The sequence below is a fragment of the Ailuropoda melanoleuca genome, chromosome 9, assembly GCF_002007445.2.
Source record: "Ailuropoda melanoleuca isolate Jingjing chromosome 9, ASM200744v2, whole genome shotgun sequence".
Taxonomy (NCBI): Eukaryota; Metazoa; Chordata; class Mammalia; order Carnivora; family Ursidae; genus Ailuropoda; species Ailuropoda melanoleuca.
The window spans coordinates 83,976,239-83,991,489 of record NC_048226.1 but is presented as its reverse complement, the minus strand read 5'-3'; the positions used below and the strand labels follow the sequence as shown (position 1 = coordinate 83,991,489).

At 38.3% G+C, this 15,251-nt stretch overlaps 1 protein-coding gene across 1 annotated transcript in view; it reads right to left on the bottom strand.

Moving 5' to 3' along the window:
- The window catches only part of COLEC10 (collectin subfamily member 10), a 48,883-nt gene that overhangs the window by 15,214 nt on the left and 18,418 nt on the right, over positions 1-15,251 (bottom strand). Inside the window, exons 2-5 of the mRNA XM_002930154.3 lie at positions 12,509-12,580; positions 11,053-11,124; positions 2,669-2,722; positions 1,163-1,258 (exon numbers count right to left, since the gene is read on the bottom strand). Of these exons, the coding sequence (XP_002930200.1) occupies positions 1,163-1,258; positions 2,669-2,722; positions 11,053-11,124; positions 12,509-12,580 (294 nt within the window). The remainder of the gene's footprint in view (positions 1-1,162; positions 1,259-2,668; positions 2,723-11,052; positions 11,125-12,508; positions 12,581-15,251) is intronic.

Here is a 15,251-nt window from a genome sequence, read left to right as displayed (position 1 = left end):
AACATCAGAATAATATAGAAGTTTGTCCCCTTTGGGCCGAGTTCCTGGGCTATGAACATGTCTATAGACCAAGGTTGTCCATTGACTCCAGGTACATGAAGTACTGAGTTACTGAGTAAGCTTCAGGACAGAACTGGGGCCTCAGAATCATCCCAAGCTCATGATATGTTAAATATGTTTTAGGCTTTGGGAACATCTACATATATTTCTTTGGGTCTATAACTCAAAATTTACCAAGAAATCTGTGACCATGCCAATAAATGTCAAAAACTATTGCTCTATGTGGAACCTCTAGGGTCTGGTCTTTTTCATGAGAATCCAAGTCATGTCAGAGATAGCGTCTCAGTACTAATTATAACCAGAGTTATAATTAAGAGTATTACAAAATGAAGATTAACACAAGATGGCATGTGTGTTTCTAATAATGTACAACAAACATAGCTGGGTTACGATAAATAAAAGTGCAACAAAAGAAGACCGATTTCAACTGTAGCTACAATAGATTCCTCGTTCATGCTGTCTCAGAAGAGAACACGTAGCCCCACCTTAAGGGCTTCTCTGCTGACTACAATGAAATGGCAAGGGGTAACAAAAATGGCTAATGTGGGAAGTTGCACAATTCAGAGAAACACGTAATGTTCTGTTGGTGTGTATTGAGGCTAGAAGCATCAGTGAAACCAGGATTTGAATCTCTGATCCCCTGTTAATTAGCTCTCTATCTATAGGCAAGGTAATTTCTCTAAGCTTCAGGGTAATCATAATACCTACATCTAGGTGTTATTTTAAGTACTCGAGAAGATAGCTATTGTTTTACTATTACTTCTCTTTCCTGAGATGCTAGCTCTGTTTGACTCTTCCTGTCCCTTTTTATTCTTAAGGCGTGGCTTACCAAACTCTGCCCTTTTCTCCATTCCCCTCTCTCCAGAAAGTATCTTTTTCTATCCATAGACAATGCAATACATGTGAATACATGTAGGTAGTGGTCCCGGAGTGTCCTAGAGTCTGAGTGGATAATTAGCATTTTGAGAGGCCTATACGGTGCTGACACTATCTCAGTAGGCCATTGCCCGAGCCTAGGTATTTCCCACGAGGAATACTGGAATTGTAATGTCGAAAGAGATTAAATCGGTAGACAGCGCAAAGCAAAAGAGGATAGACTCACCATTCTTGACAAACTTCATAGATGTCTTGAGGCGAGCAACACTAATATCCAGTTGTCCAACAACTTTCCGGTACCTTCCACAATCACAGACGGTGCCTTTTAAATGACAAAAACTGTGAATTCATGTTGGAGCACATACAAGGGCCCAAAATAAGCCCTTGAAGCCTACATCAGTTGGAAAGGGCAATTGCTGTCTGCTTAATCTTTACTATCTTTTCCTAGTGTGGCTATATCTTTCTGTGAATGGCTATACTTTCGGTCTTTTACTTTAAACAAGGCTTCTACATTACGTTGTCTTCAGGAATTTACAAAATATCTTTTTAAGTATTTTGGATGAGTTAAAACACAGCTCTACACCAGATTTTTAAGGAGAAGAGTAAATAGGGCCAACCCCTGAACACATACTGTGGACCGTTTGGCATTTTTGTTGAACACAGAATGTGCCCATCCAATCTCAAAATAAAATCTTTACAGCTTTTTAAAAACAAATTTCTAGCCCAGTCTTTTTTTCTGTTAACTGCATTGCTCACTGGCTCACACAACTCTCCCAAGAAAGGAGAAAACTTTCATGATGAAACCAAATGATAATTCTGATTATCCATTTCAAGTACAACTTGAATGATCCTTGAATGTTTCAAGGACTAAGTTGAAGTCTTGTGAATAGATTCAACATATAATTTCAAGAGCCGGTTGTCCCATTTGTGGATTAACTCTGATTTTAATTTCTGCCATTCATTCCCTCTTTGCTCATTTACCTTTTCAGCTACCTGCTGATACTGTGACAGAGAAAGAAGGATAAGGAAAATGATGTGAAATTCAAATAATTCCCTTTTTCTATTTAATGGCTGCTTCATGTAATCAGTCCCTTTGCTTTCTTCTTTGGCAGTTGAAAAGCAAAAAAAAATTTTATTAGCTAAAGGGGGAAAAACTCTGTGGCTTTATTTATCTGCAATCACAGTTAAATATCAGGAATTTAAAACCGTTCTTGAAATTAGTCTTCACTACACCTCTGTGACCTCCCCCAGAGCAATCTACTTTCTTTCCCTGCACATAGCACTGGACATACAACTCTTTCAGGACTCAGGGAGACTCTTTCTGACCGCTGAAGGCATGTTCTGTATCCATGGGGTCTTTGGGGATCGGGCCAATTTGCTGCGGGCAAGCTGCTGGCTCCCTTTTGGTTGAGATGCTGGTGGAATGTAGGGCAGCGTGGTGCAGTCCTACTGCTGAGGCCATGGTGGATCTTCCTCTGCTCTAGGACAATGAGAGTTGCTTCCTCCCACTAAGCATGACTAGGATGGAATGTGCCATCATTAGCTTCCCCAGGGCTTGGAAACTCACCAGCAGATAGAGGAAAGTTCCCTTCTCTCCTTCCCTCTAGCCCAAGTAAAGTAAGGTTAAGCATTGAGAGGACTGTTGCTTTTTCATAAAAATGTATTTATTTTTAAAGATGAAATCCATGTGGAATGATGCTAGAAATTCAAGAGAAAAATGAGCGTGTCGTACCTGCTTTGCCTTTTCCTCCTGGAATCCCGGGCAAACCCTTTTCCCCTTTGTCACCTGAATAAAACCAACAGCCATGAAAAGAGCAATTAACTAAAATGGTGAATGATTTCTGGCAGACAATAGCTTATATATCTAAAAACATAGGGAAGAGTTTTCAAATTTCATTTGCAATATCTCCAATACTCTTTGGTTTTATACAAATAATTTGATTTTGAATTGGCTGCACAAGTACAACTAATCAAACAAGTCATAATTTATTTAGATTGAATGTAGAATTCTGATGGGGGGGCAAAGAAGCAGTTAAATTTGTATCACCTGTCCTACTAACATGGCCTTCAGAGAAAGGCTAATACAATTCTCTGCTTGTTTTTAACTTTCAAAGTACCACTGTTTTGTAGATCTGAATTAATTGATTAGCACATTGCAGTGCCTGTGTATTTATTATGCCCCCAAGTTCTTCCATATGGCTTTACCCTTGGATTTTCAAAAACATATATTACACTTTTTCAATTTAATTCAAATATTTACTATTTATTACTCTATGCAAGACGAAAGGTTTGGTACTTTGAGAGGATATAAAGGGAGACAAGATTAAACTGACTTGAAGGGGTTTACACTTTTTGAAAAGATGTGATGTATGCAAATATCGGTAATATAAAGTTGTGTCAAACAGATTATGCTGAAATATCAACCTTGATAATTTTCCCTTCTGCTCTTCTTTTTATGTGGCCATTTTCTTATTTAGTCAGAGGCATCCACAAAATAATTCTCAGAGAATCAGGATTATTAAAGCAGAGAGAAAAAAATGCTGTTTTTTTTTTTTCCACTTCAAAATAAGCCCTTGAAGCCTACATCAGACACAATAATTGAAAGCAAAAGCTTTTGATTTCCAAAAGGAAATGTTTGGTTGAAGTTCTTGAGAATCAAAAGAGAAGATCCTGATGGAAGTAAAACAGAGTTTATGCTTCAATGGTGAACTGGAAAAAGAAAAAGAAAGAATTTGGGAGGAATGAATATAGGATGAAGGTCACCCAGGCTAGAAGACTATAGGGGCTTGCTTACCTTCGTGGGAGTTTGGGGAGGCCAGGGAATTAGTTATACGCCCCAAGGGGGCGATGTGAGGGGAAAAGGAGTCAGGATTGAGGTTCTGCCTAACCCCATCCTTTACCAGCAAAAGGGGAAAAAAAATGGGAGCCACTCTAAAACCCGTAAGGTAGCCCATGTTACCTGCTCATTACCTATTCTTTTCATTACTGTCTGCTGAGTGCTTTTCATTAAAAGTCCTGTACATACTGACTGTATATCTTTCAGGAAAGCCTGCTTGCCTGGGCCCCAAAAATTTGCTGAGCCTTTCCAAATTGACCCATGTAGACACTTCTCTTTACAGTGCTAGTGAACGAGCTCCCCAAACAGAAGGAGAGGTCCTTGAAATCCAGAATGCATTTTAAACATGTAGGAGGAAGTCTCACAACATGCGCTTGAATGAAATAAGACAATTGTGAAATCCATGACAATAGAATGTGGTAAATACTGCAAGAGAGACACTGAACAGAGATAATACACTCTGGGAGGGAGGTAAATGACATAGTGCTTCAGCTGGAAGGATGAAGGAAGGCTCTCCTAGGAAGATAGCCCTGGAGCTCAGTTCTGAAAAACTTCAGCAGATGTAGATAGGAGCAAGGTAGGGGACAATGCACAACAGAGGTACAACTGGGAAAGCATGGAAATATGCCATGCACCACGATGAGGAAGATTGTTCTGCTCACAGCCAAGTTGTGTCCTGCAAATTCCTCAATTTCTCTTATATGTAATTTGTTACAGATAAAAATAGATTTTGAGAATATATTAATGGAAGAAAGGGAATATACATTTCCTAAGTACTGTTCCAGATGCTTTATAGATATTATCATATTATTTATAGATAGTATCAAATTAAATCCTATGAGTTAGGTATTATCATTATCTTTATTCTACAGTGGAAAGAAAGGAGGATCATAGGGGCAACATAACTTGTTCAAGGACATCTAGCAATTCAGTGGCAGTGTTGGTGTTGAAACCCAACCATTTCTGGCTCCCCAGTTCATGGTGTTTCCCAAATGAGTGAACCAATGATTTAGTGAATGAAATCAAAGTATTCAAAAAATGTTATCAGTAGTTGAAAGGAATGTCAAGTCCTTGTCACTGCCAGAAACAATATGGACTTAAAAGATCATATGAATATAGTTGAATATTTTATCTTTTGAAAATAGTGTGTTTTCTTTAAATGTGGATCCCTTTCAATTCCATGTGGGCTAAAAGTTGATTCTAGTCCTGCTATGATCCTAGTTCTGGGCTAAACTCAATGGCGGACATCAAAGAAGCCTAAATGAAGTATTTGTTTTATAAAAATAATGGAGGTTTTAAGTACACATCAGAGACCAAGCAAATGGGACACTACCACTCTTACCTACTCACGGAGTGAAATAAAGGAAGTACCTGCCAGGTATTTGGCAAAAATGGCTGTGGAACAGAGTAGAGAAGACGTTCACTGAAGCAAGAGCCTTCAGCTAGAACTTAATAGTGTGGAAAACAGATTTTTGAATTGATACTTCGCTTTTTTTGTCTGACAAGATGTAAGCACTGTGACTACTTTCCAATACTTTCACATGAATTTCATTCCTTTTTTAACAGATGGGAAAGTCAAAGCACTGTGGTAGAGTGAACAACCATGGCAGTCCGAAAAACCACGGCTTGAATCCTGGTTTTGCCACTTATTAGCTNAGCTTGAATCCTGGCTTTGCCACTTATTAGCTAAACGTGGACAGGTTAGATATAATTTCTTTAAGACTCTATTTCTTCATTTTTTCAGCGGAAATAATGGTGCCTAGAATCAGAAGATTGTTAAAGAAGATAAATTAGATAATGTCATCTTCTCGTGGGATTAACTCTGTGCTTGAGTCATAGAGAATGGTCAACCAATATTAGCTTCTGTCACATACTTAGCCGGAAAGCATGCCACACACTTAGCTGGTTCAAGGAGGATGTGAAATAGGCACTATTTCCCAAAAATGAATTCTGGTTTAAAGTCATACATGAAAACTTATTTTGGCCCATGAGCAGGAACATGTCAGTAATAACTGTCTTAAGGCTGAAGAATTAGAGGTTGTATTTAAGCAAACAAACAAACAAAATCACAATGCTTCCACTGTAAAAGGATTATTGACCTTAAGTAAAAACATTTATTTTGCTATGAGATTGAATTTGCCTGTACTAAACCATTCTCTCTTCTTCCTAAAAATGAAATATTGACATCCAGAAAGCTACCTTGTCCATGCAAGTGACAACATTAAGGTCAGCCCAGAAAGTTGAGATTAATCTGAGTCAGTGAAAAATTTAGAAGGGCCACTGACAAAACAAGGACAATAAATTTCAAAGTACAGATTAAAAATGAAATTAATCCAGGTGAGCCAGAACACTACCCTCATTTTTTTTGAAATTCCAGGACATGCTCATAAATTTTGATGGCATATCTCTGGAGGAGAAAGAAATCTTAGTGAATGGTGGAAATTGATGTTAAGGGACAGTAGTACTTATAGAAATAAAGGGCAGAAATAGGGCCACATCATAGGAAATAATATATTTTATCATTCACTTTTTCATTCTTCATGCAATAAACATTTAGAAAGTTTCCACTGTATATTAGGCATTAGGGTAAAATGATTACATAGAGCTTTTATCTATTTAAGCAAAAAGACACGATAAATCTTTCATTCATTTATTCCTCCAGAAGTTCTCAGTCTATAGGGGGAGAAAGACAAGCTAATAAGCCATGGCAATGAGTAAAATGATAGAGGTAAGCAAATATGGAATTGGCTTGAAAAAGATACGGTTAGTTAACCCCATCATTTCCAGACTGTTACTTTTTCAACATTTGTGGAAGTTCATCCACTATGAGGCTCAGAAAATCATACTGAACTCTACTCTTCCTGTCTCTGTCATCTACCACCCTCCCAAAACACCTTGACTTATTCTATGAAAGGTTTAAGACTTGACTCAAGATCATGACCTCCAACTCTCTTAGCTGGAGCCTCATCTGTATTTGACACATCTAAATCCAGGCAAGTGTACCATCTAGAATAACTCATTGGAAAACGAACTTCTTGAATTCTGGACATGCTCATGAGAGTGACTCCTTTTCCCCCTCTATCTCTGCTCATCTCCAGGGTGATACTTGGGATCTCAACTACATGGAACATGGCTACATCTCAGAAATCTTCAAAGTCCAGCATCCCACTTTCCAGCCACATCTTTCCAATCCCTTAACCAATTTTTACATGAAGCTGATACAGACAGGGGCAGATCCGTGATTCATTTTATCTGAACTTATACAATTTGAGAAGCCTTCTTTAAGAAAAAGTATTCCAATTACAAATGGAAAAGNAGCCTTCTTTAAGAAAAAGTATTCCAATTACAAATGGAAAAGTGATAGAAAAATGAATACTTAAAAGAAATAAAAATAATTAACTAAATTTTAAAAGTAGACACCACATTACAAAATTCACTAAGAATCATAACATTTTAATTAATAAATTTGTGCCTCTATAATTCTTTTTTCATACTTACGGGCTGCATATGTTTGGCTGCATTCATGAATATGCAGTTGACCTAGCACTACTTATTGATAAGTACATCATTTTTCATTGCAAAGTAACATCAACTTTGCATAAACCAAATTTAAGAGTCTTCCTGCATGTTCCATTTCCTTTCATTGATGTATTTATCTGTCTCTGCATAAATTAACACTATCTTAATGGGTGTAGCTTTAAAACAAATGTTTAAATTCAGCCTTCTAGCTTTGTTTTTCTTTTTTAAGGTTGTCTTTGGGTATTCCGGGTTCCTTTCATTTCCATATAAATTTTGAATTGACTTATTAAATTCTAAGAGAGCTACTTCTGGGATTTTGATTGAGATAGCATTGATCTACACATAAATTTGGGGGTCATCATAACCATATTGATCATCTTAACCATATTGAGCCTTTCAATCTATGAATGTAGTTTTACCTCCATTTTCTTAAACATTCTTTAATTTCTCTCATTATCATTATGTCATGTTTGTTGTAGAAGGCTTAGATATCTTCTTTTTTAGCTTTGTTCCTAGATACTTAATAATTTTGGTGCTGTAATAAGTGGCATCTTTTTAATTTCGTTTTCAATGATTTCTGGTATGTAGAAACAAAATTGATTTTTGTATGGCTAAACTATAAAAACTTAGTACAGATAGTTAATCTGAGATTCATTTGTATTTTCTGGATATGCACTCACACCAGCTGCAAATAATGTCCCTTTTATTACTTTGTTTCCAATTATTGTGATTCTTATCTTCCGTTCTTGCAATTTTTCTCTAGCTAGAACCTCTGCTATGATGTTAGTAAAAACTGGTGATGAGGGCTGTGCTCATCTCGTTCCCAATCTCAGGAGAGAAGTGGTCAAAGTTTCATTACTGAGTATGATTTTTAATAAGTTTCTGTTGCTGTTGCTGATATCCCCTTTCATATTAAATATGGTACCCTCTATGTCTAGCTTGTTAATATGTTTTGAAACATGAATGGGTGTATGTTTAATTAAATGTTTTTCAGAATTTCTGGAGTCCTAACCGAAAATGTTTATTTTTGAAGTGAAAAAGAGTGGCATTTTCCTGGGCCACTCACTCTTCTCAGGCAGGCCTAGAATACCAGTTCAGTTTGAGCGACTTTCTGCTTGAGCTTCTCAGTCTCATAGCGCTGCCTCGCTTATGGTGAATGACTTGAAAAACAGTACAGAATGCATAGCTCGCCTTAGTGTGGTTCTCTTCTCCTCCAGATCAGGCCCCTAGAGACTTATTCAATTTGGTAGCTCTTCCGGGCCTCCAAATTTGTATTTGTTTTTGTTTTGCTTTGCTTTTTTTTTTTTTTTTTTTTTTTGACTTGGGTAGTCTTCCTTAGCAGAAGGATTAATACAAGCGAATTTCTCATAGCTTATATGCAGAAATCTGAATTTTGTTTTATTATTAATAGTGTAAGAAATTTCTTTTACCTCTACGGCTTAGTATTGATGATTTATGCAAATTAAGAATATTGTCAAATTTGAGAATACCTCTCTAATGTCTTTTTCATATATGAGCTGCTGGATTTGGAAACATTTCCCGCAGCTTAACTCTGGCCCTGTACATTTCAAATGTTGTTTCTTTCCCACAACTCACACATTTCTTGTGCTGGATGCTGCAAGACACATTCCTTTGACGATCTGATCTCTGCCCCTGCACTTTTTAACCATGACTTTGGAGAGATCTGCACAGTAAGTGGTAAGAATATTCTTGGAAGCTATTCCTCGATTGGAATTACTAGCAATAACTGTACATGGAAGTGACTGCAACTATGTAAGCCTATCCCATGAAGTCCAAACTAAACGTTTCTCCCACTCAAGTTCCTCTCAGTGAGCTCCCAAAATACTTGTGGCACTCCCATAACCAGGTGATACAAAGAGAAGTCTGACGGAGGGAAGCTGGAGCAGAAGGAGACAGTAGTGCTACGCCTGCATTCTCAATGCGGACAGTATCAGCTCAAGGACATAAAAGTCTGTTCTAGGGGGTGAAAAATCTTACTCTTTTATACATTTCAGAAATATACACACAGTACATAACAGATATATAGTAAATGGGTGGTATTAAAATTTCATAGGGGAGGGCAATTAGAAAAAAATAATATCTAAAAAGGCTGCTTAAGGAGGAAATTGTTTGTTTGTTTGTTTTTTAATGTTGAGAGGCACTCTTTTCACCAGTTGAGGATAAAATGCCTTACTTTACAAACTCTACCAAGACATATGGCCATGTGCATTGATAAGGCTTCTCTCAGGGTTGGGAAGGACCCAAATAAGAGTGGGGCTCTGAAGCCAAAGCTTCACTAGCTTCATGGTAAAACCACCCAACATCCATACTATGGAAAGAGTCATCATGTAGGAGGAGTCCGTCACAGCTCTTCCCCAGCTGTGAGAATTTCAATCACAGGTGAACGTACGCTACAGGCCACTGAATCAGAAATAAGCATAACAACTTCTTTTCAGTGGTACTACACTCTGTCCCTGCCCTCAAATGCAGGCAGAAGGAAAATTCTCAAAGGAATGAGTTGGAAAAGGACAAGGAGAGAGGAGGTACCAAGCTATGGGATGAGAAGAAAGGGGCCATAGCGTCGCCTTTCACTGCACCAATCAGCCTGCCCAGGAACACGTTGTGGGTGACTGGGAGGCACATGACTGACCCTGCCGCTGCTCGGGCATGCATGGAAGGAAGGCTGCAGGGTACACATCAAGGCTGCAGAATTCTTCTAAACAGTCTATGAGCTCCTTGCAAAAAAATTGTGATTCTCGTTCAGCTTTGTATCTTCGAACCAAGTGGAACTATGCCAGTATGAACTGCTGACCATCAGAAGCCGTTGGAACCTGATGTCATTGAGGGTTTTTATGAGAAGATGATATGCAGGAATACTTAGATAATAAAGAGGCCACCTCTGTTTTATAATGGGAAAGCAGTAATTTTGTGCAGGATTGGGACAGGACAGAATACAAAAGAGTATGAATATATATACTTAAAGTTTCTCATCTGTTAATAAATCCCAGATGCAGAATCATTATTATTTCACTCAGTTTAAGAAAGAAAATTATACGGGGGTACCTGAGTGGCTCAGTCCGTTGAGTGACTGGCTTTTGATTTCAACTCATGTCATGGTCGAAGGGTCATAAGATCAAGCCCCAGGTTGGGCTCCATGCTCAGCAGGGAATCTGCTTGAGATTCTTTCTCTCCCTCTCCTTTTCTGCCCATCCTTCCTGCTCTGTCTCTCTCTCTCTCAAATAAATAAAATCTTAAAGAAAGAAAGAAGGAAAGAAAGAAAAGAAAAGAAAAGAAAAGAAAAGAAAAGAAAAGAAAAGAAAGGAAAAGAAAGAAAAAAAGAAAAGAAAAGAAAAAAAAGAAAACTCTACTGTCCTTTACTGCCTTGGGTTTTACGAATAATTGTTTTCTACCACTGAACGTGCTTCCTGGTCACGATACTCATTTTAATTGTATCAAGGATACAAGGATACAATTAAAGGATCAGCAGATTCTAGGACATAGTTCAATACAGAAAGTACCAAAACTTTATGTTTGATTCTGTCCCTGAATTTCTATTTAATATTGTTCAAGGCCTTTATTTATTCTTTTAGACACATTGTTTATGTATGAAAGTAACAGCTTAGATACGAAGAAAGAGGAAAATTCTTATGTTAAAAGAAAGAAAAAGGATCATTTTCATGATACAGAACCTTTCAGAATATATCAAGGGTATGTTCGATTTGCTTCAAATTGCCACTGGAGAAAAGGAAAATGCAGCTTACCCTTCTTACCAATGGGCCCAGTCTTGCCAATGTTGCCCTGGTCTCCTGCATCACCCAGCTCCCCCTTAATTCCTGAAAAGCAAAGCATTTCATCTTTATATCCTAAGGTTTTATATTCCCTTTGAAGATGTGGCTAATGCATGATATTCACTTGAAGGAAGTTCCAAAAAGTGCACTCTTCTTTCTGTGGTATGTGACATATATCCTGTCCTTCCTTATTTACTTTAATAGCCTTATAGTGTATATATTAAAACTAAATGTGGGTAAGTATGAAAATCCTGGACCTGGTGATGTTGGAATGCTTACTAACACAGTATTTCTAAAAGGTCTTTAGCAGAAGATGTTTAATCTAAAGGTCAGATAAGGGGCTGAGTGGAAGAATTCTTGCATTTTATTCTAATTCTGTTCCTCTGTAGATCTATTTGGCTTCGCTCTGAGATTCTATTTCCTAGATTTGACTATATTAGACATTTTTAAAAAGGGGAGGGGATGTATCATAAAACATAGTGATCAAAGGGACATCAGAAATTGTTCCACCAAGTTTTTATCCACAATATATATATATATATATATGGTCTGGGATCACTGAGTTCCTCCAAAATTGTTATCAATTTTGTTTTTTTCTATGATGACCTAAAAAACATTTACCAGTTATAAAGCTGCATCCCTGTGATAATAATTTTACAAATGATTGTATGTAATTATAGAATGTTGTACATATTTATAGAATAAGAAGAGTTTAAGTCAGCATTTCTCAAACTGAGGTCTCAAAGGCCTGTGAGTCTTTTTTTCTCTTTAACATACTAAAGATTCTGAAACCAGTGGTCTAGGGCTACCACCTTGTAGCAGCTGGCAGGAAATATGTCCAGCGCTTAGAAGACACACGCTTACACATCACAATCTAAAGCTATATTTTGGGGAGGTTGCTCTTGGCTTTGGGAGTAAAAACACTCCCTTATAGGCTTTCTGTCATTCTCATATTTTTTGCTTTGCTCTTCCCACACCGTGCCATTTGCTGACAGATCTTGGAAATAGGTGAATAAGTCAATGGATCAGACAACTCCTTCTGTTCCTTCTTATTGTTCTCCTTGCACTCTAGGCAAGCCAAAATGAGTTGCTTAGTAGTAGGTTTTGAGAAGAGACACAGCTATCAACCCAGCCGTGTTTCTAAAACTCACGGTTTCTTAGATATTTCTGGAGACCGCTTCTCCCTAGAGCTCCTGGAGTGTCCCACTCCTGCCCACCCTGAGGAGGCAGCTTGAGAAATGCGTCGAGTCCTGGGGACAGTCAGTGTCATAGGAGCTCTCTGGTGGTGAGTAAATTCATGTCTGAAATACATTTCATTCATCTTTGGAGCAGAGAGTGTTACGAAAGCTGCCAATTTCCAGGGCAAAGCCAATAGAAAGAGGAAAGCAATTCTAATATTAGAGTGTCAAATTCATGTCATTGCACTTACCTTTTGGCCCCATGCGTCCCACTTTGCCATGTTTCCCCTCCTCTCCTGGATCTCCCTTTTCACCATCATCTCCTTTTGAAATGGAAAATGAAAGAGTGGAGCAGCTCAAATAGTAACATAGCACATCCTCCCCAGGATATGGTGATGAACATGGTTGGAATCCATTCCTCAGCCCAGCTCTTGCCTTGTAACTCCGATGTGACTATGTGTATGGGCTCACATGGACTGCACACTCAGGGAAAGAGAGGACACTTCTAGTATCTTTTGTCTTCCACTTTTTTCCATATTTGGGGGGAGGTCATTAAGGGGATGTGACTGCCATTGGCCTGTGAACTAGACCTGGGCAGTCGATCAAATCTCCTCATCCCCTTCCCCTGTCTTGAAATGTACGAGGTGTCCACCATTCCCATAGTGGGAGCCATTTCAAGGGTGCAGCCTTGAGAGAGTGAGGTGTTGTTGAGACCAGGTGGCCAGTATATGTGACTGAATCCCGATAGGTTCTATATAAACTTATGAGATTCTGGCAGCCAGGTGTGGAAACCTTGTCTTCCCACCACAGAAGACAAGCCTCATATGTAACTTCTTTCGCTTGTTAACACCACCACCTACTAATCCGGATTGGTCTGCCTCTTTCTTTGATCTCCCCTTGCCCTCAGTGTATCGGGTGTTGGGGGAAGCAGTTTCAAATTTTCTGCAAGAAATTCTCAAATTTGCAAACCTACTAACTTTATATTTAAAGAAATATCTTTGCTAGTGATTTCTTGAGAACTTTGGTTTGACAAGTCTTTTTTTTTTAATTGAAGTGTAGTTGACAATATTACATTAGCTTCAGGTGTACAACATACTGATTTGACAAGTCTATAGATTTTGCTATGCTCACAACAAGTGTAGTCACCATCCATCATCGTACAACACTATTACAATAGCATTGACTAGATTCCCCATGCTGTGTCTTTCATCTCTGTGATTTATTCATTTCGAAGCTGGAAGCCTGTACCTCCTAATCCCCTTTACCTATTTTGCCTATCTCCCCTCCTCCCACCCCTCTGGCAACCACCAGCAAGTTCTCTGCATTTATGGGTCTGTTTCTACTTTTTGTTTGTTTGTTCGTTTGTTTTTTAGATTCTACGTACAAGCAAAATCATATGGTATTTGTCTTTGTCTGACTTATTTTATTAAACATAATACACTCTAGGTCCATCCACACTGTTGCAAATGGTGAGATTTCATTCTTTTTTTGGCTGAGTAATGTTCCATTGTGTGTATACATATATATTCATATACATTATATGTGTGTATATACATATACCTTATATGTGTGTGTATATACATACGAGTGTGTGTGTGTGTGTATAACATCTGGTGTGACAAATCTTTATTTTTGCTGGAGAATTTGGCCAGTTCTAGAAGCTTGTATGTATATAAACATGTATATTGATGTGTGATACATATGTAAATGATATAAATATATATTTATATATAATTATCTAAATACATAAAAAATATATAAATGATAATTTATACTTTGTAAATTACTACTCTCTGACTGCATGCTTGAGAGCTCCCACGTTGTATGAATAGACCAGGAAGCTAAGAACAGAAGACAACTAGGAATGGGGATACAAAGCAGTTCCACGTGAGCAGCGACTGTCACCCTGCGCAATCAAGGACTGAATGAGTGCCTTAATGAAAAGTGTTCTGCGGGGGCCTGAGTGGCTCAGTCAGTTAAGCGTCCAACTCTTGATTTCTGCTCAGGTCATGATCTCCGGGTTGCGAGACTGAGCCTCAAGGTGGGCTCCATTCTCAGCGACGAGTCTGCTTGGGATCTTCTCTCTCCATATCCCTTTGCCCCTGCCCCTGCTCACACTGTCTCTCTAAAATAAATAAATCTTTAAAAAAGGAAAAAAAGAAAAGAGAAGTGTCCTGGACTGTAAATCAGGAGCCCTGGATTCTCACTTCATATTAGTCACTGATGGGTTGAGCAAACCTTCAAAAGTCAGTGATAGAGCTTATTGGCTTTGAAGTGAGACAGATCCGGCTTTTCTCAGCTTGACCACTCATTAACTGGAGAAAGTTGGATATGTGACATCCCTTTTTGAGTCTCATTTTCCCCTCCTGCAAATTGAGCTAATAACACCTACCAAAGGAGGGCCCCTGTAAGAAGTTTAATAAGACGAAATGCGTAAGAGATACAGAACGTAATCATGCAGTGGAGGCTATTGTTATTCGTTATTTAATATTTCAGTTTCCTCATCCTTCATGTGGACTTCATACCTGCCCTCCCTACCTCTCTCAGCTGTTTTAGGATCAACAAGGTGAGTATGTGAATATCCTTTGAAAATAAAGAGCACAGCACACACAATATTCCGGCCAGCTACCTGCATGATCACACACCAGTCTCAGGATACGAAGGAGTCCTGTCCATCACCAGTGGAAAGAAGTAGATAAAAGACTTCTAAAGACAAAAGTGAAGCTCCTTGAATTAGACAGTTTGGGAGAAAGAAAGTGGAGATGTCATTTATTCATTCAGAAAAAAGAATAATCAGCCATTCTCTATTTTTCCGAGAGCAGATGTTAATATTTTAAATGAAAGCATAAGCCAAGTATGGAAGAGTTGGATTTCCAGGTCGCAAGATTGGTCAAGCATTTAAACACTTCACATGTGACGCTCTAAAATCTCCTTCTGGGGAAGGCTTTCAAAAAAGAACACACAGAAGATTTGTGTGATCAGACCGGAGGGGTG